Source organism: Pseudonaja textilis, unplaced genomic scaffold (genome assembly GCF_049901715.1).
Source record: "Pseudonaja textilis isolate UNSWEBS1 unplaced genomic scaffold, rPseTex1.2 PTEXSCF34, whole genome shotgun sequence".
NCBI classification, from domain to species: domain Eukaryota; kingdom Metazoa; phylum Chordata; class Lepidosauria; order Squamata; family Elapidae; genus Pseudonaja; species Pseudonaja textilis.
The window spans coordinates 1-25,254 of NW_028262892.1; the positions used below are offsets into that span (position 1 = coordinate 1).

Here is a 25,254-nt window from a genome sequence, read left to right on the forward strand (position 1 = left end):
AACCATTACCTGGATGCCTGAGAATCTTCATAGAATTGAATTCTGGGAGTTGAAGGCCACACATCTTAAAGTTGCTGAAGCTGAGATACATTGAACTAAATGACTATCTCCTATATTCATTAAAAAAATATCCTGCACTTTACAAATTTTGCACTGGAATTTTTAGTTTAATTGGCTCCTTTGTTCAAACAAGAATAGACTGAACTACATAGAGAAGGTCTGAAGGGTTTATTATCCAACTTTCCCAAACAGTGTTCCATAATTGCCTTGGTAATATTAACTTGCCCTCATTTTCTTGCACTTTGATTTAAAATTGCATGCTATGTGCCATTGGTAGTTTTCTTAAGGGCTGCCCTTCAAAAAGGAAGGGGCTTGTTATGAAAACTATCCCTGTTGCCTTGGTTACTAATTACATAGATTTTTTAATCACATGTAATCCCTGGATTTAAAAATAGCTTTGATGTGAGAAAATGTACTAAGACAAGAGAAAAGTGTTTATAGACGGTCATGATATTGATAGTATTCTCTTGGTCGTCCAGGCCTTTTAGGTGTGGTGTTGATTTTTAAACATTATCAACATTATTTACCAATGAAGGAAAAAAAAATTATTCCTAAGAGGCAGAAAGAAACACACTTCTTCCATCTTTGAAAGTATCTGCAAAACTGCACAAATTTCACAGGCTAAAATTAACTTTTCAGACTCACAGAGTATATATGGGATAAAAACAAACAAACACCCTGTCCCATTACAACAGTCATTACAAATTTTGCACATAGACTATTATGTAGATTTAAATTTATATTTATTTACTACACTTGGTAGACCACTATGGTCAACACCTGGTGGCTTAAAATAAAGCATGCTCTTTTTTTTTCATGTACCTTCCCCAATAAGGAAATTTTTGCAGGAACCAATCTGAGTTGGTTGCCTGGACCAAAGATTTATTCTTCCATGTTTTGGGGCTCATGCTGGAGCCCATCCTCAGGGAATTACTCTCTCTGTCTCCAGAATATGTGCACTGGGCTGTTCTACACTACATATATAATACTGCTGTGACTCAGAGGTTTGAGCCTGCTCTGTTAGAGGACACAGACTTGGATAATGAGGAAGAGGAGGATTTGGCTCTGAGGTTTGAGCCTACTTTGTTAGAGGATTTGGAATTGCCTTCCTCCCCAGGACTTTCCTCTTCGGCAAGACCTTCATCCCCGGTTGTGCCTCAGGTGTCGGCAGATAACCAGGAGGGCGTATCAGAGCCTCTGGCTGAGGAATGTTGGTTTGATGCGAGGCAAAGACGCAGGCAAAAACGTGAGATGCAATGCAGAAAGAAAGGACAAATCAGAGACTGAGATGAGAGACTGACACACCCCACAGGGAATAAAAGTGGGTGTGTTAGCTCTGGGTTCTTGTTCGGGACAACGTATTATTTAGTGAGAGAAGCTTCAGAATTATCCTGTGTGTGGCGACAGCTTGTGATTTATGTTCCTGCTTCCTTATTGGACTTGGCAGACAGCTTGCGTGAGACTGCCAAGAATGTTGTCGGCTTAAGGAATTTAACCCTGTAATTACCAGACTTGCCTGCTTGTTTGTGTTTCAGTTGGAAATTTGGACTTATTACTTTGTTTGTCCATGTGAGACATAACATAATACTACAATATTTATACAATATTTATATGGTGCCATATTATGTGTAGCATTCAGTTCTTAACTAGGGTGTTGATGGACAACTATGAAGCCACACACAACCAGGCACTATATGTAAAACAGCCAGTGCATACCCAAAGAACCAAGAATGACACCTGTTGTTAGAGTAGTTTCCTTTATTGTTCTTCATCTATAGACAGAATCTTGCCAGACTAAATCAACAATCTGCACAACTATAGGGAATTGCTAGGGAGAGCTGTTTTAACCTTTTTCCTGCTGACCAAGGTCTGCTGTCTCTTTTCTCTCTAGAAAGCAGCCCTCCTCTCTTGGAAATCCAGACTACATTCACCACAATATGATGTGATTTGAATTATTCACCTGTTGCACAATTCTTATCATTTTCATTACAAAGTCATGGTGTATATGATATTGCTTGCTTCCATTCCCCTTTGCCACCCATACTCCAAGACACAGTGAGGTTCAAATAAAGAAGTTTGATTTTATTTTGTCTAAAGTTCAGCCATGTAAATTGTTCTACAGAAACTACTAAATCCAGACATATATAATGCACAAGAAAACAGACAGGTACAGTGGAAGGTTGTTGTAGAAGCCAAATGATCAGTTTCACTAATATTGTCCTTGTTAATGAGTTTGGTTCCACATTACATAAACATAACCGTTACACTTTACATCCAACATCCAGTACTGGCCACATGTAAAACGTTCAAACACAACATAATTATTATTAGTACTATGGCATGACCAATGATAAGATAAATACATTGCAGTAGAATCATACGTAGTGCAGGGGGGTCCATTTCTTTTTAGGCTATGGAATTTTTTAGTAGTCATAATATAAAAATCTTAGGATCCCTGATCAAGAAGCAAAGCATAGTAATAAAATAAAACTGGTTGCCTTTCAGTAATTAGAGTGATTTCTCCGCTTGTTCTCCCATAGCACTTCATTTAGTTCTCCAAAAATAGAACATAGAATAACTAGGTTGGAATATCGTTTGGAGATTTTCTAGTCTAACTTCCTGTTTAAGCGGGAGACCCTACATCACTCAGGAAAAATGGCTGTTCGGGCTCTTCTTGCAAACTTCCAGTGATGGAGTACCCACAACTTCTGGAGTTAAGATATTCTTCTACAGTAAGTCAATCACCTGTTCTCTGTGGCAGTCGCTCAGGTACTGATACCTAGTCCTTCTCTTCATTAGACTAGACATAGCTAGTTCCCTCAATCTATCAATCTGATAGACAGATCTCAATCAGATCTTAATCAGATCGATCAGAATGCAAACTGAAAAACTATCATAGAAGACAGAGGTTGCAAAATTCCTGTTTTGAAAACTTCAGTTCTGTTAGCACATTTACAAGAAAGCATTCAAAAATGCATTTATGGATGCTAAAATTATTTGTATTTGCACCACTGAGGCAGAATAAAAGGTGGATAATAAATTAGTGTCAAATAAGCAGGGAGTTAATGATATAAAAATGTTTGGTTAAAAATAGGTTGTATTCAAAAAACAACAGCCTCCTGTCCTCTCTGTTAATGAAAATTGACAGGAGAAAGTCTTTAAATATCTTACCCAACAAAGAACCCCACTAATTTTTGTTATTCACACATGGAATGTCATTAAAAGCTGTATGCAACAAATGTTAATTAAAACATTTAATACATTAAAATTTTAATGTATGCCGATTAGTGCACATTTAAAGTGATAATAAAGCATACTATTCTGCTTTCTTAACATTTCCTAGAATATTTCATTCTTCTAGGAGAGGGATAGGTGCTAACTTTCCACAGACGTTTCCTGGACTTCTTGCCTTGTTTCTTGCTTCCTGGACTAATCGACTTATTCCCTTGCCCCGCTGGATTTCTTGTTTGCAGCTATTGTGCTCAAAGCATTGTGCTGGACTACTTGCAGCCAGAAGCTGCTGGAGATGTGTGTGTGCGTGCGTGTGTGTGTGTGTGTGTGTGTGTGTGTGATCAGTTTGCTCTGGGACTTGCCAGAAATGTGGGAGAATTTGGGGAATGTTTTGTGTTCCATACTAGCAGGCTTGTAGGCCTGCATTCCTATTGGTCCGGAAAAGCCAGGCCGTGATTGGACAAAACTAAGCGTTCTGATTGGTTCTTTTTTGGCTGCCGCGATTGGATAAAACCAAGCGTGGCAAGCTCAAATGATAGGCTGCCTAGCCGCAGCCAGCTCTATAAAAGGAGCTGCCTCGGCTGGGAGTCTTGTCTCAGTATCTGGTATCCTAATAAAGAGCTGTTGTCACTATTTTGAGTCTCGTCTCTCCTTGGGACCCACCGCCCAGACTTAACATTTTGAGCAATAAAGGGGCGGTTCGAACATTCAGCTTACTGTGTTGCCTTTGCGCCATGCCCTGGGTCATCAATTTTTTTTTTACTACTGGTTCTATCGGCGTGGCTTGGTGGACATGGCTTGATAGGCGTGACAAGGGAAGGATACTGTAAAATCCCCATTCCTACCCCACCCCAGGGGAAGGATACTGTAAAATCTCCATTCCCTCCCCACCCCGCTAACCTGCTTCCCAGCTCCGTTCTCCTGTGCAGGGCAACAAAAGAAGACCCAGCCAATCAACTGGGACTTTGGAGGCAGAGAATAGATGGGGTGGGGCCAGTCAGAGGCGGTATTTGCGGGTTCTCCGAACTACTCAAAATTTCTGCTACCGGTTCTCCAGAACTGGTCAGAACCTGCTGAATACCACCTCTGGTCATCACACAATGTAGCCCTCAGTTCCATTCTTTAGATATTCAGAACAGACTCAGTCACCAAAAGCTTTTCTAATCGTGATTTAAAAACAACTCTCAACAAACTCTGGAATCTTCATGTTTCTTGTCAGTAGTGACAAACCAGCCAACTGGCTTCCATGAGCCTGTTTTAAGCCTGGTTAAATTTCCTTCCAATGTGTTGATTCAAATAATTAGCCAAATTTCTGAGTCAACTACTCCAGTACAGACAGAAATGCCATTATATGTCCTTCTGTCTATTTATCAGCACTGTGGGAATTAGCTGAAGTGACTATTTAAAAAAGAAATAATTCAATTCTAAGAAAGTGAAGTCATAATGAGTTTCAAATCAATATTGCGGAAAACAAGATAAAAGAAATAGTCCCTTTTGTCTTTTATCCTTCCTTTTGATGAGCAAATTCCAGTCATCTGTAATTAATTTCATGCCATGTAAGATTTAGAAAAATGGTTATGAAAAATTAATTCCCTTTTTTTAGTAAGAAAACCCGCCAAATCTTAAACAGGAAGATAGAAAGTCTGGTTATGTTTACCTGGGTGAAAACAAAAACTGCCTCAGTGGGAATTCCAAATCTACAATAAAATGGGACAATTAAGTCTATTAACCAAATTATTTCAAGGCAAATATGTTTCTAATGTGTTCTGTCTTAATTTATTTAGCAATAGCAACAGCACTTAGATTTATATACTGCCCCATTGTGCTTTACAGCACTGCCATTTGTCAGAAATGGTGTAGGGTCTCCTGCTTAGGGAGAGGGTTGGACTAGATGACCTACAAGGTCCCTTCCAACTCTGATTATCTGTATCTGTAACTCTCTGAACATTTCACAAGCTCAGCATAATGTCCCCAGCAATCTGGCTCCTCATTTTACTGACTTTGAAATGATGGAAGACTGAGTTAATCTTGAGCCTGTCAGGATCAAACTCCAGGCTGTGGGCAGAGTTTGTCTGCAATACTGCATTCTAACCACTGTGCCACCATGGCTCTTTAGTAATTAATATATGTATTAGATTTATTTAGTCTCCTTTTTTATTCAGGAGTTCAAGGAAGACTATTGTGATGACCCGGAGTGTAACACAAGTGTAATAAAATCCAAAACCTATATAAATGCCTCCAACTTGGCCCCACTGTTCAATAATTCTCAGTTGGAGATTAAACTTATTCAAAAATAGTCTTCAGAAGAAAGCAATACAGTCTGAACTCAATGAGCAGATGAAGGTGAAATAAAAAAACAAAACAAACTACAATTAAGGAATTTCCACAACGGACCAGGATAAGTAATTACCAACTTCAAGGAGATAACAAGGCACAGTTTGTTGGAAGGACACCAACCAAGATAACTTCAGCCCAAAATAAAACATGCTTTGCTTCTAACAACATTGTTTTTAACTGTCTCTCTTATATACTATTCTCCCAACTGCAACCAATGAGGGGGATCATGGCTGCTTCCTCTCTCGTAAGCCAAGTTGTTTCCTTCTCCATTCCTCCCTGTCTGTCCTAGGATGAAGAGGGGATGGGCCTGGTTTTTTCCTCTGAGTGCCTAGCCGGCCTCTGCCCTTCCCCAGCCTCCTACACAACCTCAGGAGCCACACCTCCACTCCCTGTTGTCTGTCCCTCCTCTCCCTCAGAGTCTGACTCTAACAAGGGCATGACACATATGTAGACCTCTCTTCTATTTCTCTCCACAATCTATCTGTGAAATAGACTAGACTGAGATACCAAAAGTCACCAAGATAGTGTAATGGCAAAGAATGGCTTGGAATCTGGATCATACCAGTCCAACACTTTAATCACAATACCACATGTACCATATAGCATAAAAAAACACAGCATTAGTGCATAAAATTCACATATAAAATATCTATCAAAACATAAAATTTGTATCAAAATATAAAAATCATGGTGAGCAGTGATTAGAATGCAGTATTGCAGGCCAGCTCTGCCCACAGCCAGGAGTTCAATCCTGTTGACTTAGCCTTCCATCCTTCTGAGTTCTGTAAAATAAGGACACTGATTGTTGGGGTTAACAGGCTGACATTATATCTCCTTTGCCAACAACACCCATCTGACATTCCTCTCCATGTTGCCTCTGTTTTTCATTGATTGTAATGAGCCTTTGTTGCATAGTAGGCCTTCGTTTTGCAAGCTGACATACTGGAACCTGGACTGATCCTTAGCAGATTGTTTCCTTCTGAACTGCCTGGCATCCAAGACCTGGTTTTTGCTTCCTGCTTCATGACCACATTATTCCTTGCATCTAAAATCCTTCCCTTTTACAGTTATTTGAAAATACCGTATTTCCCCATGTATAAGCACCCCCTTTGTATAAGCCATCCCCCCAATTTTTGGACTGTGAAGTTTTGAAAAAGATATTTTATTAGAGAAACAAGTTATGAAGAAAGAAAATTTACAAAGAAACAAAATTCGACGCCTAGATCTACAACTTCAGTCATGACGAAAGCGGTGCGGGCGACGCTAGCAATCTACGCATTGGAGCGAGAGTAGGAACGAAGCATTCAGGCCGATGCCTAGCGTATGCATTTCTATCGCACGCACTCGTAATCGTATCATCACGTACAATTTTACAAAAAGTATAGCATACTGCTGGAAAACCAGTTTATTCCTACTTTATTATTTTATGCATTTTCACGTATAAAAAGTGTACCTGCTTTGTATATGCCACCCCTACTTTTGGGCTTGAAAATTTTGGAAAAAGGGGTGGCTTATACATGGGGAAATACGGTAGATCTTCCAAGGAACAAGTTTGAACAACCACTTGGTGAGTAAAATTTCTTATTAAAAGAAAAGAAAAACAAACAGATTAAAGAAGATAAAGAATATAATATAAATTTCCAAAAAGCCAAATAAGAATTTAACTCAAGAAAGTTTTAAAAGAATTAAGGTATAAGGTTAGAATATTATGACTTTTGCTAAAAAATTTGAACGACCAAAGCAATACCTTATTGGGAACAGAAATTGTTTAATCTCTTTGGAAAAAGATGATTTGAAATTTGAAAATAAAGAAACAAAGAAATATGAGACTTTATATTTACCGAAATAGAAGAGGGGTAGAGGAAGAGGAAGGTAGGAGGAGGAGAAGGAGAAGCAGCAGGAGGAGGTGGAGAAGAAGAAGAAGAAGAAGAAGAAGAAGAAGAAGAAGAAGAAGAAGAAGAAGAAGAAGAAGAAGAAGAAGAAGAAGAAGAAGAAGAGGAGGAGGAGGAGGAGGAGGAGGAGGAGGAGGAGGAGGAGGAGGAGGAGGAGGAGGAGGAGGAGGAGGAGGAGGAGGAGGAGGAGGAGGAATGCAAGTGACAGTGACACAAATTTATAGGCTGGATTTTTCTTTTTCTCCCTAGGTAGACAGTTACCACTAACTAGACATCAGAATAAGAGGCTTGGAAAGGACCCTTAGGGGACTTCTAGCGCAATATACAATATGTTATTCATTTTTTTTTAATGAATATGTAATTCATTGTAAAGTATGTAAGTATGCAGTTCATTTGAAAAATGATCTGTATCTATGCTGCTTTGGGAGGACTTTTATTCTGATGTAAATAATTGTAATAAATAATTTTTGCAACATCACAGTGATGGATTTTAGTAAGAAAGGAGACTATTCCCTGGTCCCTCCTTAAAACTAGAATTTCTCCTGCCACGAAGTCAAAGGAAGGCTTAGAACATCCACACCTGTTCCCATTGGAGGTTGCACTGGAATTATTTTACATGCTTAATGAGGCCTAACTAGTTTCACCAAGCAGCCCTGATGAATTCAACTTCGCCAGAGATTCTTTTTCTCCCTCAGCTTCTTTGTCGGTGTTAGAAAATTGAAAGCTTTTTCTTCTGGTTTCCTTTCATATTGTCTAGCTTGATGAAGAATCTTGGAGAATTCAACAGCTTTTCTATCCTTTGATTGATGCCGAAAATGGGTTGTCAAAGGGTGGGGTATATAACTGAAACTATATTAGTGTATTACCCAGTTATTATATTCTTATTCCAAGTCTCACAGTGCTAGCCTTGTATTTGCTACTATCTTGCTAAAGAGATTGAAACCAGGTGTCAACTCATAAAACATTCCTATGCCTGTTTGAATAGTTGCCCTAAACAATGGGGGGAGGAAGGGAATCCGGAAGAGCAGTGCAGCAGTTGAAAGCGAAAGCACATTCCAACTCTTCTCTTTAAAAGATTGTAACTAAAATACCAGAGTTTGTGCCTGTGAATATATTTAATTGGAAAACATGAATGATGACACCCAGCCAGTGAACGTGTTCAATTGGAGAATCTGGTTTATGAGACACCCAGGGGGGAGGGGGGAAACAGGGTCACAGGCAGTGGTATTCAGCAAGTTCTGAGCAGTTCTGGAGAACCGGTAGCGGAAATTTTGAGTAGTTCGGGGAACCGGCAAATACCACCTCTGACTGGCCTCGCCCCCATCTATTCTCTGTCCCGAGTCCCAGCTGATTGGCTGGGTCTTCTTTGGTTGCCCTGCACAGGAAAACAGACTTGGAAAGCAAGTTAGTGGGTTGCGGAGGGAATGAGATTTTGTAGTATTCTTCCCCTGCCATACCCACCAAGCCACGCCCACAGAACTGGTTGTAAAAATTTTTGAATCCCACCACTGGTCACAGATGTCTGTAAATTACATATGCCAGAGTTGGCTTCATACAGGGCAGTGCCAGTATGTCCCCTCTAATGAATCCTTTGAAGTTTTTTGAAGTTTGGCTCGAGAATCATGATTTAATTAGAGCAATTGCTGGAATCCTGACACCAGGACTTCTACATATTTCTGTTTCTTATTGTCTGCAATAAATGTGACAGCAACTTTCTTGGTAAGGTTGTTTTCACCCAAGGGTGCTCGCCAACTAATCCTTCAGTAAAATATCTGCTCAAATATATGTGAACATAATTTAGGAAGCCTCACATGGTCCATTTGGCAAGATGGAATTAATAGTTGCAGGGAAAGAGGAAATCAAATTTCCAATAGCACAAAATTGGATGGCATAGCTGGTACCTTGGAAGACAGATACGTAAATTAAAAGTATCTTGGTGGATTAGAGACATGCACTAAAAAGACTCTAGAAATAAATAAATAAGTAAATAATAAATGAATAGATCCCACAATCAGGGCATCTTTCATTTACTCTGCAGCTTTTCATTTACTCTGCAGCTTTTTAAAATAATTTTTGGATGAGGAAAGAGAATGGAGAACTGCATTGTGGTGCAGTGGTTAGAATGAAGTACTGCAGGCTACTTTTGTTGTCTGCTGGCTGCCAGCAGTTGGGCAGTTTGATTCTCACTGGCTCAAGGTTGACTGAGCCTCCCCATCCTTCCGAGGTGGGTAAAATGAGGACCCAGATTGTTGGGGGAAAGAGGCTGACTCTGTAAACTGCTCAGAGAGGGCTGTGAAGCACTGTGAAGCGGTATAGAAGTCTAAGTGCTATTGCTATAAGGTAAATTTGGAAAGGCCAGACTCTATCACCAGTTAATGGTGAAGGCACTTCAACTATTCTGGATATTTTTTGTGCAGACTGGAACTCTAAAACCAGATTTCTGACCATCTCCTGAATCTAAGGTAAAAGTAAAGCTTTCTCCTATTCAGTCATGTCTGGCTGTTGGGGGCAGTGCACATCTCCATTTCTTAAATGAGGGAGCCAGCATTGTCTGAAGACACTTGAATAGAATAGAATAGAATGGAACGGAATGGAACAGAACAGAACAGAATAAAATTCTTTATTGGCCAAGTGTGATTGGACAAACAAGGAATTTGTCTTGGTGCCTATGCTTTTAATGTACATAAAAAAAATAAATAAATTCATCAAGAGTCGAGAATCATCAGGTACAACACTTAATAATAGTCATAGGGTACAATAAACAATCAAATCATACTAGGAAACAGTCCATATAAATTGTATACAAGCAACAAGATTATAGTCATGCAGTCATAACTGGGAGGAGATGGGTGAAAGGAAGGATGGGAGGATTAATAGTAATAGTAATAGTAGTGCAGACTTTGTAAATAGTTGGATAGTGCTGAGGGAATTATTTTTTTAGCAGAGTTATGGCATTGCGGAAAAAATTGTCCTTGTGTCTAGTTGTTCTGGGGTGCAGTGCTCTATAGCACCGTTTTGAGGGTAGGAGTTGAAACAGTTTATGTCCGGGATGTGAGGGGTCTGTAAATATTTTCACAGCCCTCTTTTTGACTCGTGCAGTATACAGGTCCTCGATGGTCATATGGTCATGGAACCTTCCCATTGAAGTTTTGCCTATTTATCTACTCATATTTCCATGCTTTTGAGCTGCTAGGTGGGCAGGAGCTGATGTAAATAATGGGACCTCATTCCATCATGCACCACTCAAGTCTTGAACCCAGACCTTCCAACGGACAAGCCCCAGTATCTTAACTACTGAGCCACCACACCCCCTCTCCTGAATCCAGAAGGCCACTGTGGAGCAGTGTCTTAGGCAAGATGGTCTATTCAGCTGGTAAACTTTATCTCCATTATAGCCTGGCTCTTGAATTTGAAATTAAATTAGGTATATTGAGAATTTCTTGCATTTAAGACCAAGAACAGAACAACTCTTGGTAAGAGCTCAAACTTACAAGTTTTTTTAATAGCTACTTTAGCATATAAATACTATCTAAAAACTATAACACCAGTTGGCCAGCAGATGGCTCATGAGCTTCATAAATGTAATTGTGAAAGGACAATACGACTCTTAGATCTCTTTACTTCACAAGTTTCTTGAATATTTCACAATGAAAACTTCTATTAAGTGTTTGTTTACATCCAAGCCTGGTTGCTTCTGAAAATTTGGTGACTTTGTGTGAACTCTTTTTGGAGGACTTTTATACAGCCCAGGGCTGGATGCAAGTTATCAGAAATTAAAATTAAATATTTCCCCCACCCAACCTCATTCTTTTGATGGCTTACCTCATCGAAGGACAAGTTTTCCTCTAAACAACGCAGCAAAGTTCAAGTTATGGATGGTGAAAGAGTTACTTGTAATGTGGCAAGTCATCAGCTTCCCTCTTTGCAAGACAAGTCAACCCCTTAGGAACTCCTGAAGGGAAAACGTTTACCTATAAGAAAGAGACCTGGTCTTCATTTTCTGTCATTTCTATTGTGTACTGAGCTTCAGTAGGCAAGAAGCAGACCAGCATAGCTACAACAGCATTTATTGACTCAAAACTGGAACTGGGGAACAGCAGGCAAATGCCTACAATTTATACTTTAGGCTGACAAGGCCTTAACCAATCATAATGAGCCCTGGTGGTGCAGTGGTTAGAGTGCAGTACTGCAAGCTACTCCTACTGCAACTTGGCAGATCAAATCTCACCAGGCTCAAGGTTGACTCAGCCTTCCATCCTTCTGAGGTGGGTAAAATGAGGACCCAAATTGTTGGGGGCAATAGGCTGACTCTGTAAACTGCTTTGAGAGGGCTGTAAAACACTATAAAGCAGTATATAAGTCTAAGTGCTATTGCTATAATACTTGAAAAAAGCCCGCCCAAATATGAATGTTCTAAGCTTCCCTCCAAACAGTTGGAGTTAACAGTTAGGGTCATCTAAAGCACTGGTGGGATTCAACATTACTAACTAGAGCATACAAAACATTTGCTAGACCAATACTCGAATACAGCTCATCAGTCTGGAACCCACATTACGTATCTGATATTAGCACAGTTGAGAAAGTCCAGAAATATTTCACAAGAAGAGTTCTCCACTCCTCTACTCGTTGCAGAATGCCTTATGCCACCAGACTTGAAATTCTAGACCTAGAAAACCTTGAATTATGCCGTCTTTGGTCTGATCTAAGTATGGTATATAAAATCATACATTGCAATGTCCTACCTTCAGCTTCAACCATAACAACACAAGAGCACACAATAGATACAAACTCAAGGTTAACTGCACCAAACTTGATTGCAGGAAATATGACTTCAGCAAAAGAGTGGTCAATGTCTGGAATACTCTACCTGACTCTGTGGTTTCTTCCCCAAACCCCAAACACTTTAACCTTAGACTGACTACTATTGACCTCACCCCTTTCCTAAGATGTCTATAAGGGGCGTGCATAAGCACACCAATGTGCCTACCGTCCCTGTCCTATTGTTTCTTTTATTTTTCATATATGTATCCATTTCATGCATTTATAACCATGTTTTTACTTATACCTATTATCTTATAAGTGATTGATAAATCAAATAAATGTACCCATTTCATGTATTCATAACTATGTATATACTTATACCTATTATGATAATCTCTGCACTCCCACTTTCTGTCAATAACCGAACAAATAATAAATAAACATGGCAACTTCCTGCTGCCTTCCTACAACCAAAGTCAGTGGGGAAGCTGGCAGGAAGTTGCAAATCCCAGGCCTGCCTCCCACCTTGAACCTGAAACCCACCCAAACTTGTCTCTAGCTGGCCACCTGGGAAGGGTTGCATCCACACACACACACACACACACACACACACACACACACCTACTGTAGGCTAGGAGGGTCTTTGCACAGCTTAAGCGTGTGTATCTATTGCATGTATTCTTGGACCAAGAGGCCCTGCTCATGATTACTCATGATCTCTGAACTGGACTACTGCAAATCATCTTACATGAGACTGCCCTGAAGAGTATAGATGGAAGCTCCAACTGGATCATGACACTGATGAGCCAATATGCTGCCATTTTGTACTTTTCAGCCATTGTAATATTTCAAATGGCCTTTGATGCTCCTTCTGAGAACAACGTTCACATCACAAAGCTGAAGTGACAGATTGGGCTGCTAAAGCTAACCTGTTGCTCTGTCATTATAAAGGCCTACAGCTGTGATGCTGCAGGAAACACAGGCAATTGATAGATGACAGGCATGACTGATTTAAGTTTGCTTTTCCTGCCTCCATGAGATATATCAGATCTCAAAAATGCTTGCTGTACTGATAAGAAATTACTAATAAATTGTGTTTGCTTTGATAATCTCTAAAATCAGATGATGCTTTTTTGCGAGCATGGGTGTAAAAATGTTAGACCAGAGACAAAAATGTTTTGTCTCTGATCCTTTGGTTTGGGACTCCCCAAGTAGAAAAAATAAAATGGATTTTATCTCCACCTTGGATGTGACTTATTTATCTATAGCCTGGGAGGCAATGAACACTGTCTTTTGAGACAACACCAACCAAAGCATGTGATCTCTCTAAAACCACCTTGGAGAATTCACACAGAGTTTTAAACCAGGGTGTTTGGCATTAATCTCAATTTTATGGCTTCACAGAATATGCTGATCTAATAAGCATGGCTTGTTTACAAACCACAGTCACACTTTGGCTTAGCATAATATATGAACTCAGAAAAATGTGATCTACAAGTCACAAGAAATTTGTTCAGATTATTGTCTTTGAGCAAAGCAAACATCTTCACTCAGCTTGCTCCGTTATTTTCAAATTTCATTTTTCCAACGTGGGGTATATATACTTCCTTCCAGTGGTGGGATTCCAAACGTTTTACTACCGGTTCTCTGGGCATGGCTTGGTGGGCATAGTTTGGTGGAAGTGGCAGGGGAAGGATACTGCAAAATCCCCATTCCCTCCCCACCCCACTAACCTGCTTTCCAGCTCCGTTCTCCTGTGCAGGGCAACAAAAGGAGACCGAGCCAATCAGCTGGGATTCAGGAGGCAGAGAATAGATGGGGGTGGGTCCAGTCAGAGGTGGTATTTGCCAGTTCTCCAAACGACTCAAAATTTACGCTACCAGTTCTCCAGAACTGGTCAGAACCTGCTGAATACCACCTCTGCTTCTTTCCATCTTTGCGCATATAACAACCTTACAGCTGATGTCAGATATAAAAACAAAGTCCCATGTTTGTCTGTCATCCTTAAAAGAAATGCTTCAGGTTTCATTTTTATATCCATTTCCAATTTTTTAAAAAACCCAAGTAGATATTTGATTCCAAAATTGTTAGCCTTCTTACCTATTGATCACAGGTGGTAAAAAAAATACTGACAGGTTGATTACGTTTTCAATAGTTTGAAACATCCTTATATATCTTTGATAATTTCAGGAATTCAACACATCATTTTAAATTTTTCTTTCAGATTAGAACTCAGCATCAAGCCTTATGTCCACATTGTTTCCATTATTATACCCAATATTTTTAGCCCCTTTAGCCCTACAATGTTTCATATATCCATCTTCAAGATTAAATTGTTAATAATAATTTATAAAATTTTGCAGTACGATTCTTATCATTTTATCTTTAACTTTAATATTTTAGCTGTAAAATCATTTTTTAATCCAGTTTAAACCTTTCTGACAGTTGCAAATAACGAAGTCAGTAAGTCAGTAAGTATAACCTTCCTTTTTCAATTTTTCTTTCATTTTGAGTCCCAAAACCCTATTACCCCAAAGAAGGGGATCGTTCTGTGTTATCCATGATTGTTTGGCTATCATCTCCCTTTTAAAAAAGGCTTCTTGTGGGTGACCCCACCTAAGGGCCATTTAGCAAATAACCTTGTTTTATATTATTCCAAACTGTAAGTGTGGCACGTCTAATAAAAAGATTCTTAAATGTTATATTAACTTTTCATTTGTTGTACCATAAATCACCATGTGAACCAAATCTCAAATCATCCTTAAAACTCCTATTGGCTTGTGAAATGATAGTATCTTCAAGGATTTCCTTTGAATCTTGTGTGTGATAACACTTTAAGTGGCAAAAGTCAGAAACACATATGACACAAGTTGTTTTTTTCGTTGTAAGAAAGTTTGCAGCTTGGTCCCGCTTAATTCCTCTTTCTCTGAAGAAGGAACTAACTGCATCAACTGCAGGTCAATGGGAGTCATTGAAACAGATCTCATTCTTAGATTCTGAAAAAGACCTGCTGGTTCTGTTTGGAGATTCTCATCATCTTCAGGTAGGCTTTGGTTTTTTTAACTGTTATTTGCAATGTACTCCTTTTTGAGGTCAGAGTAGGACTTGAGGACCCTGAGGATGGGATCAACTTATCCTGCAGGATCCTCTGACCAGTAGTGGAACTCAGTTCAGCAGCAATTTTTTTCCAGCATGGTGTGACACCAGTGTTCTCATGCCTGACTCTAATAAACCTTAATGTGTGTATTTTATGAGTTCTATTCTTGCCTCTCTCCTCCTCCTCCTCCTCCTCCTCCTCCTCCTCCTCCTCCTCCTCCTCCTCCTCCTCCTCCTCCTCCTCCTCCTCCTCCTCCTCCTCCTCTTCTTCTTCTTCTTCTTCTTCTTCTTCTTCTTCTTCTTCTTCTTCTTCTTCTTCTTCTTCTTCTTCTTCTTCTTCTTCTTCTTCTTCTTCAAACAAATTTTACTGATTTTTTAAAGACAAACAAAACATAAGACATAAACGCATAAAACCTCCTTTCTAAAAGTTACTTATAAGTTTTAACAAGACAAATAAAACATTATTTTTTAAGACATAGTTCCACATTATCACATTTCCATTTAAGCATGTATATATCTTTTCCAAATTTCTCATTGTTTCTCCCTTCACTTTTATTCAATTATATTTCTTTCTATCAAGATTTTATTAATTCTCAATCAGACATAAACACACAAAGTACAAAACATAAAACAAGACATAAAAGCATAAAACCTCCTTAATTATCATTTATACACGTCTTTTCCAAGTTTCTCATTGTTTCTCCCTTTAGTTTTATTCCTCCAAGGTTTTATCAATTCTCAATCGAACATAGCTAACCAAAACAGAAAACATAAAACTTCTTTTGAAAAGTGGCTTAGCCCCGGGTTACATCTTTTTTTACAGACCTATATCAAATTCATGCTCACCTTATATACCATTCTTATCTTATTTACCATTCTATATTTTCTATATAACTTCTCCCTTCTTTTCACTCTCTTAATTATATTTTGTTTATTTCATCTTATTTTAAAATCATTATACTTGTATCTTTTATCCGTTCTTTTCCAATTATCTATATATCACTTCTCTTTAACAGAAAACTTCCCCTGTGTCACTTTTAAAGCGTAACGCCTTTCTATCTTTCCCCTAAATTAACACTTAAAATAGTAGATAATTTCCATTCTGATTCTGCTTAGTACATTCTACATGTTGCTTTTTAAAATAAAAGAATAATAAATTTGTAATATCGTTAAGTATGTAATTTCCATTCTAATTCTAATTCTACTTAGTACATTATTTTAAAATAAGAAAATGAAATAATAAATTTATAATAACATTAAAGCAATTACAAGTTAAACTGTAACTAAACATTAATCATTTTACACATTCTCTTTGATATTTCATTGAGTATTGAGATCTATCATTATTAAACATTTTAATATTTTAATATTTTATTAAATCTTATAATATTCCAATGGACTATTTCAAATGCAAATACTACAATACTATCTTATGTACTCTTGCAGAATCTTTCCTTAATACTCTATCCTTTATCTCTGAAAAAAATATGCTTTTTTTACATCTTGTTTCAGGCCTTTATGGCTTTCCCCCCCCTTTCCCTCCTTTTCTTCTCCAGTCTGGTCTTTTTGCCCCCACCCTCCTAACCTCCACCTTTTTAACTTCCCCTCTCTGTTGTATTTCTCTTTTCTGTTGCTTTCTAACATTGTACTTTTTTTTCACCTTATTTTTCTTTTTCTTGGTTGTTTTATTAACTCTTAGTTCTCATTTTTCCTTCCTCTCTTCCTATTTTCTTTCTTAAGTGAACTTTTTTGTCCATTAAAAATGGCTGCTTCTTCTTCTTCTTCTTCTTCTTCTTCTTCTTCTTCTTCTTCTTCTTCTTCTTCTTCTTCTTCTTCTTCTTCTTCTTCTTCTTCTTCTTCTTCTTCTTCTTCTTCTTCTTCTTCTTCTTCTTCTTCTTCTTCTCCTCCTCCTCCTCCTCCTCCTCCTCCTCCTTCTCCTTCTCCTTCTCCTTCTCCTTCTCCTTCTTCCTCATGTATTTGCTGATACCTAGAAACCGCCATTTCTAAAAAGTGGAAGACAGCTCCCAAAGAATCCTTGCCTTCTTGTTCTCTTTCCTTTAATTTTTCATATTCCAATTTTAATTCATCCACAGATAGTGCCATTGTAAATTTTTTAAAAACAACCCAAATGTTTTTAGTCTTAAAGTAATTTCCAAGTGTCAAAGTTATCAAACAGTCCAAACAAACACAAAGTATTTCCTCTTCTTCTCTTTGCAGTTTTTCCTCCTGGGGCAAAATCCCAAAATATATTCTAAAGCCATATTACAGTTAGTTGCTAGTCTTATAATCTTCAAGGCATCTCCTCCAACAAATTTTTAAAGGATTTTTTAGTCCTCTCCTTCCCACTTATAACAAAGAGCTCATTTTTACCTTAAAGAAGCAGGTTTTTCAGTGCTCATCTGCCTTCTCCGTAGGGAAGGGGAGTAAACTTTCCTTCAGCACTTTTGCCGCTTTAACAACTTCTTTCAGAAACAAATGTATCAATCCAAAAGTCAGGTTTCCAGGGTGTTTAAAAGTATCTTAATGTCCCAGTTCAGCCAAGAAAACTTTCTCCTTCTGATTCTTCCTCTTGCACAGATCTTATCCGGTTGAAGATTTCTTTGTGGCTGCCATTTCTGACAGCCGCTTCACCGTCTCAGGAAAAAGGAGTCTAGCTGGCTGGGGAAAGGGGTTGCAATATCCCCAGACCCCTGCCCGGATCTCCTCTGTCTTCCGCTACCTCTTTGGGGTAGCGACAACCCCCAAATCCAATTGGATCAGGGGTACCTCAGCGGCGAGCGCAGCAGGGACCCACAGCGTCACGGATTCCTGCCGCCGCCAAAGCCTGCAACTGGAAGTCGTCCTCCTCCTCCTCCTCCTCCTCCTCCTCCTCCTCCTCCTCCTCCTCCTCCTCCTCCTCCTCCTCCTCCTCCTCCTCCTCCTCCTCCTCCTCCTCCTCCTCCTCCTCTTCTTCTTCATCAGGTTATTTTATGAGTGCTGATGGTGTTTTGAGTGATGCTTCAAATGTTTTGGGACTACACTCAAGGGCACCTGGTAATAACTTTATTATATTATTACTTTGTTTTTGTTCTGACCCAACTTGGTTCCAAGAGAGCAAACACAAGACAAAGGCAGCAGTCCCCACCCTTTAAGGTTTCAGTCATGAATTCTGTTTCTTCACAGATAAAAGGCTGCTTCCAACTAATTAGCTCCGACAAGAAAGAGCCTTGCCAAGTTGTTTTTCAAAGCTGCTAAAAACCCACAGATAAGAAATAGTTTACAAGAGTTTTCAAATACTAACTATAATGTCCACAAGGCTGAGTTTCAGAGCATCTGAAGGCAGAACACTTCTTCAAATCTGGCTTTTATCCTCTTGAGGGAGGCGACATTACCTTGCAGGCTTAGTCCCGAGTCACCTGTGCTGTTGTAACTGTTCTTTCCAACGAGCAATCCTGTGTGCACGCGCACTTGGCACAGGCTCCTTGGGAACCTCCTCATCACTGCTGCCAGCCTCCACAATCTCTGAAGGCAGCAGTCCACTCCCTGATGGTCCTGGCTTCTCATTAGAGTCCTTGCTCTCCTCAACCATCTGCACCTGCTGCCGGCTAACCACAACAGTCTTTATATTTATGACCAGTAAAACCCATTCTTTCCATTAGTTGTCCTGCAGTTGCTCAGCCAAGAGTTCTCAGTCCTCTAATCTACCTGGCACCAGATATCCAGAAACTCCAACAACTAGCATGGTTCTCCTTGATCCAAATGACAATTGATCACGGTAAAGGTTTCTGTAAGTTATGCCTCATTTTACTGTTTATTGGAGAGGCCCAGTTCATCTATTGTTGTTATTGTTATCAGAAAAGACAGAGATGACAATATGATTATTATGGAGGAAGGATTGAATCCATTCTTGTCTCCTTTCTTCTCATAGGAACTTCCGTTCTAAAAGAAGAGATTATTGGAGCATTATAAAAGTCTCGTGATGAATTTCAGCCTGGCAAACATGAATGCTACAGCAGAGGATTTGGACTATAATATCACTGATGTTGCCAACAATTACCAAACAATGTTTAACCATTTTGAAATTATCTTTTTTTTGGTCATAATCATCATCTGCTGTAGTGGAGCCCCGTTAAATGGAATGGTTATCTGGCTACTTGGCTTTCAGATTAAAAGAAACCCTTTCACTGTGTTGATTCTTAATTTAGCTATTGCTGACTTTGGATGTCTTGTATTTTTGGCTATGTATTACATTTATTATGGTATATATTTTATGTCAGCAGAAATTGTCTTAGTAATCATAATTTGTTGCCTTTGGATCATGTATATCAACGGTCTTTTTCTTCTGACAGCCATCAGCATTGACCGGTGTGTGGCTGTCCTCTTCCCAATCTGGCATCACTGTTCCCGGCCGAAACATTTGTCCCATGCTGTCTGTGCCTTCCTCTGGATCTGCTCTTTCCTCTTGGGTGGAATTTTAAATGTTATACAATATTTATTTTACGATTATGTCTTCTCAGATCTCTATTTGGTTTTGATTTCCATGCTTTGTCTTCCATTGATTACAATCTCTACTCTGATCCTATTCATCAAAATATGTCTTAAACCTAAACAGATCAAACGTGGACGACTGTTAGTGATGATCTTAATTACTCTTCTCTGTTTCATTATTCTTACTCTACCGGTACATATCTATTCTTTCAGTATTAATTTGGCCTGGATTATTGGGGATTATTTGAATATGTGCTTTAATCTGGGTGTTGCCCTAAATAGCAGCATTAATCCAGTGATCTATTTTTTGGTTGGGAGAAAGAAAAGAGCTCGGAGCAGGGAGAGCATCAAGGTTATTTTTCAAAGAGTCTTCAGAGAAGATGAAGCTTCTGAAAGCACAGAGGAAGCTGCAAACAGAATTACAACCCCTCTGTAAAAGTATAATTTTAATTTGTCTCTAATGCTAGCTACAAAAATGTATTTCTTGCTACTATAATAAAATATAAAAATCATTTATTTACCTCGAAAAAGTATGTTGTCAGACTTCATCTTGAAGATTGGGGAAAGATGTGGGAAGCAAAAATTTTTCACACCACTGCTATATACCAGCTACTTAGAACCATACCAGAAGCTTATCCAAATGATGGTACGGCAACTGAAACTATTTTGTAGTTGAGGTCCATGATACAGAGGTATATCCCAGAGATAATGCAGAGAATTGAAACCCACATTTATTACTAAACATTTACATATTGTAAAGGGAGTAACTGCTGCTGGATCAACAGGGTACCTTTTCAAGTAGGTATGATGAGATTGTACTTTAAAACTGTTTTCTTATATCTAGGATTCAGTCATCTTGACTCTATTGATTTTGACTCCTGAGAAGAAGTTTTAGAGACATACACCAAAAATTCTGAAGTCATGTTGTGAAGAGCCCAGGCTGAGTTCTTTTTTACACCTGACTTGGGAGGGTCTGAGACGCAGATGAAACACCTTCAAGATGTTAAGCTATAGCCAAAGGAGACCTCAACAAATAAGATACCTAACAATATTTAACAATTGTGAGAGATATTTTCAGGGATTTATTTGGTGAAAAGTTCCTGTACATTTAACATGCTAAGTTGGAGCTAAAGGATTCCCAAATAAATTCATAGATAGACGTGGTGCCTTGAGGAAAGAAAGATTTGTCAACTGAAGTAGATAAAATCAAGGTTTCATTTGATGTCACTGTCCTTTTCACATCTATCAATTGAAAACCAATACAGTAAATAGTGGCAAAGGTACTGTACATACTATAATACAGGAAAGGTAACATAGCACCCCAAAAATTGAAATGAAATGACATATGAGAGCTATATAGCTTTTACTAACAAGATACAAGTAGATGTCAACATATGATGGCAACTTAGGCAGGATTTATTATTTTTATCAACAAGTGATGAGGTCTTAAATGGGACCTCATTGCTTAGTGACAACAATCTCTGAACTCCCAGCTTCAGTCATTCAACAAATGTCACAGTTGCTAAAATGTCAACTTCCTGCTGCCTTTCTACAAGGAAGGTCAGTGGGGAAGCCTGCAGGAAGTTGAAAATCCTAGACTTCCAGGTACTTAAGTGGCTGCTCCCAGCTGGGGGAGAGAGTGAGGGTGTGTGTGGGGGTTCAGGGAAATGCTGGGAAAGGGTGCGCGTGGCAAAGTGCAATGTGGGGACTTTGTATGATGTATGAGGGAGGGTCACGGAGTGTTCCCAGGGATGTCAGAGTGGCTGCCATGATGCCAGAGCAAAGGCATGGGAGAAGGTGCGTGGGTGGGAGGGACTTAAACCGTAACAGTATTCTTACTCTGCAGCTGGACAGATCCTATATTCACCTTTCACTCTCAATCTCAGAGAGAATAGAATAGAATAGAATAGAATAGAATAGAATAGAATAGAATAGAATAGAATAGAATAGAATAGAATAGAATAGAATAGAATAGAATTCTTTATTGGCCAAGTGTGAGTAGACACACAAGGAGTGATGAGAAGATTAATAGTGATAGTAGTGCAGACTTTGTAAATGGTTGGACAGTGTTGAGGGAATTATTTGTTTAGCAGAGTGATGGCATTTGGGAAAAAATTGTCCTTGTGTCTAGTTGTTCTGGTGTGCAGTGCTCTATAGCGTCGTTTTGAGGGTAGGAGTTGAAACAGTTTATGTCCGGGATGTGAGGGGTCTGTAAATATTTTCACAGCCCTCTTTTTGAACTCGTGCAGTATACAGGTCCTGGATGGTCATATGGTCATGGAACCTTCCCATTGAAGTTTTGCCTATTTATCTACTCATATTTCCATGCTTTTGAGCTGCTAGGTGGGCAGGAGCTGACGCAAATAATGGGAGCTCATTCCATCATGCACCACTCAAGTCTTGAACCCAGACCTTCCAACGGACAAGCCCCAGTATCTTAACTACTGAGCCACCACACCCCCTCTCCTGAATCCAGAAGGCCACTGGGAGCAGTGTCTTAGGCAAGATGGTCTATTCAGCTGGTAAACTTTATCTCCATTATAGCCTGGCTCTTGAATTTGAAATTAAATTAGGTATATTGAGAATTTCTTGCATTTAAGACCAAGAACAGAACAACTCTTGGTAAGAGCTCAAACTTACAAGTTTTTTTTAGTTCAACCCATAATAGCTACTTTGGCACTCTTGATCTTTCTCTTCAAATGGTCCCTTCTGTGCAACAATACCTTGATTCTGAATTGCAGTGTGATTCAACTTTGTTCCTGGATTTCAAGCACAAATATCTTTGCTCATTTAAACCGTGAGTTGTTAACCACTTTGCTAACTCTCGCAGCCTAGTCATTTTCCCTAATGTCCATTGTTCCTAATGCACATTCCCTGGGAAATAACAATGGTTTTCTTAATAGAAATGTCCTTAATATTTTATATTGCATAAGTTTCCCCAAGTGATGCAGGCTTTTAAAATAATATAAGGTATTTATTTATTGAATTTAAAAAGTTGCACAATGGTGTAACACTCCGGACAGGGTAAATATTCAAAACAAAAGGTATTAAAATAGTAGGAGAACAACAATGTAGATCTTGGAAGAAAGTCTATTTCCTGTCATATATTATGTTTTATATATCATGGAATCCAAGCTTATAATTCCATCCATCCTAACAGAATATCAGAATAACAGAGTTGGAAGGGACCTTGGAGGTCTTCTAGTCCAACCCTTTGCTCAAGCAGGAATCCCTATAACATTTCAGACATACAGTTGTCCAAACTCTTCTTAAAAACCTCCAGTGATGGAGCATCCACAATTTATGGAAGCAAGTCATTCCACAGATTAATAGTTCTGTCAGGAAATTTATCCTTAGTGCTTGATTAGTTTCCATCCATTGTTTCTTCTCCTGCCTTCAGGTGTTTTGAAGAATAGCAGACTCACATCTGCCCTGACCCAAATACGTGGAGGAACAGGTAGGTCTTCAATGCCTTGCAAAAGTCTAAGAGGGTTGGACCTTCTTAATCTTCTACATGTTGTTCTATAGGGAGGTGCAGACACTGAGAAGGCAGAATCGGCCAATTCCCACAACAGTCCTGCTACTTGTTATTTTTCTACCAGCATTTACAAATATTAACATCCCTCCATATACTTTCTCATCGTCACTAAACATCGTGGTATGGAATACTAATTAATTGACTTGTTTCAATTGCGATTCACTCAACTTTCCGTGTCAAACACAGCTACCTTGGCTTTTGATACATGAAAATGACTTGATGCACCATATTATCTGTCTGATGTATCCTACCAACAGTTGGAGTTTTTAGCCAACTACACAGCAACATTGCCATATAAAGTACACATTTATCCACATTTTAACAGAATAACAAAGTTGGAAGGAATCTTGGCGGTCTTCTAGTCCAGCTCTCTGCTCAGGCAGGAAATCCTATACCATTTCAGGCAAATGGTTGTCCAATCTCTCTTTAGCAACTTCCAGTGTTGGAGCACCCACAACTTCTGAAGGCAAGTCATTCCACTGGTTGTTTTCACCATTAGGAAATTTCTCCTTAGTTCTTGGTTGGTTCTCTCCTTGACTAGTTGCCATCCATTGCTTCTTCAGCTGCTTTGGAGAATAGATTGACAGCCCTCAAATATTGGAACACTGCTATCATGTCATGTCTAGTCCTTTTTACTAGAGTAGAATACCCAGTTCCTGCAACTATTTTTCATATGTTTTAGCTTCCAATCCCCTGGTCCTCTTTGATGCACTACTCCAACTCTTTCTAGAGTCTCAGCATCTTTTTTTTATATCATGGAAACCAAAACATCTTTAACTAATGGACCTCTATCACCAGTATAAGAACCTTTATACATTCATCCCTGACAGAATTAAACAATCAAGAAATCACTAGATATTCTTGTCCTATTCTCTGCTCAATGCCAAGCCACTCACTAAGCATTTCATTTATTCTAACTCATGTTTTTCTTTCATCAGACAGCTCTTATCTCATTCAACAATCACACTTTGAAAAAAAAATCCCATAATTCAAGGCCATTGACTTTGTCATTACACTTTTTCTAAATCAATAAACACACAATGAATTGTATTTCTCACCTTCATACATTATTCAATGATTTGCAGAATGCCTTATTCCACCAGACTTGAAATTCTAGACCGAGAAAACCTTGAATTACGCCATCTTTGGTCTGATCTAAGTATGGTTTAAAAATCATACATTGCAATGTCCTATCTGTCAATGAATACTTTAGCTTCAACCATAACAACACAAGAGCACACAATAGATACAAACTCAAGGTTAACTGCACCAAACTTGATTGCAGGAAATATGACTTCAGCAAAAGTGTGGTCAATGTCTGGAATACTCTACCTGACTCTGTGATTTCTTCCCCAAACCCCAAAAACTTTAACCTTAGAACTATTGACCTCACCCCTTTCCTAAGAGGTCTGTAGGGGGCATGCATAAGCGCACCAACGTGCTTACCATCCCTGTCCTATTGTTTCTTTTATTTTTCTTATATGTACCCATTTTATGTATTCATAACTATGTATATACTTATACCTATTATGATAATCTCTGCACTCCCACTTTCTGTCAATAACCGAACAAATAATAAATAAAGATGGCAACTTCCTGCTGCCTTTCTACAACCAAAGTCAGTGGGGAAGCTGGCAGGAAGTTGCAAATCCCAGGCCTGCCTCCCACCTTGAACCTGAAACCCGCCCAAACTTGTCTCTAGCTGGCCACCTGGGAAGGGTTGCATCCACACACACACACACACACACACACACACACACACACACACACCTACTGTAGGCTAGGAGGGTCTTTGCACAGCTTAAGCGTGTGTATCCATTGCATGTATTCTTGAACCAAGAAGGCCCTGCTCATGATTACTCATGATCTCTG

The 25,254-nt window shown here is 39.0% G+C and overlaps 2 protein-coding genes across 3 annotated transcripts in view; both read left to right on the top strand.

Annotated features, from left to right (window-relative positions):
• The first annotated feature begins 10,278 nt into the window (after nt 1–10,278).
• The window catches only part of LOC148123630 (uncharacterized), a 36,922-nt gene continuing 21,946 nt past the window's right edge, over nt 10,279–25,254 (top strand). Inside the window, 1 exon segment of the mRNA XM_087919169.1 lies at nt 10,279–10,318. The gene's annotated coding sequence lies outside the window, so the exon portion shown is untranslated.
• On the top strand, nt 15,157–20,359 carry LOC113455145 (mas-related G protein-coupled receptor member H-like). Of its 2 annotated transcripts, XM_087919165.1 has the most exons (3): nt 15,157–15,324; nt 19,016–19,143; nt 19,285–20,359. In XM_087919165.1, the coding sequence occupies exon 3, from the start codon at nt 19,336–19,338 to the stop codon at nt 20,278–20,280; it is 945 nt and encodes a 314-aa protein (XP_087775291.1). In that variant the 5' UTR covers nt 15,157–15,324; nt 19,016–19,143; nt 19,285–19,335; the 3' UTR covers nt 20,281–20,359. The 2 variants fall into 2 exon arrangements, with proteins under 2 accessions (XP_087775291.1, XP_087775290.1); XM_087919164.1 differs by lacking the exon at nt 19,016–19,143.

Excerpts from the sequence above, each read along its gene's own strand:
- LOC113455145 (XM_087919165.1), top strand. The coding sequence starts at position 19,336 with ATGAATTTCAGCCTGGCAAACATGAATGCTACAGCAGAGGATTTGGAC.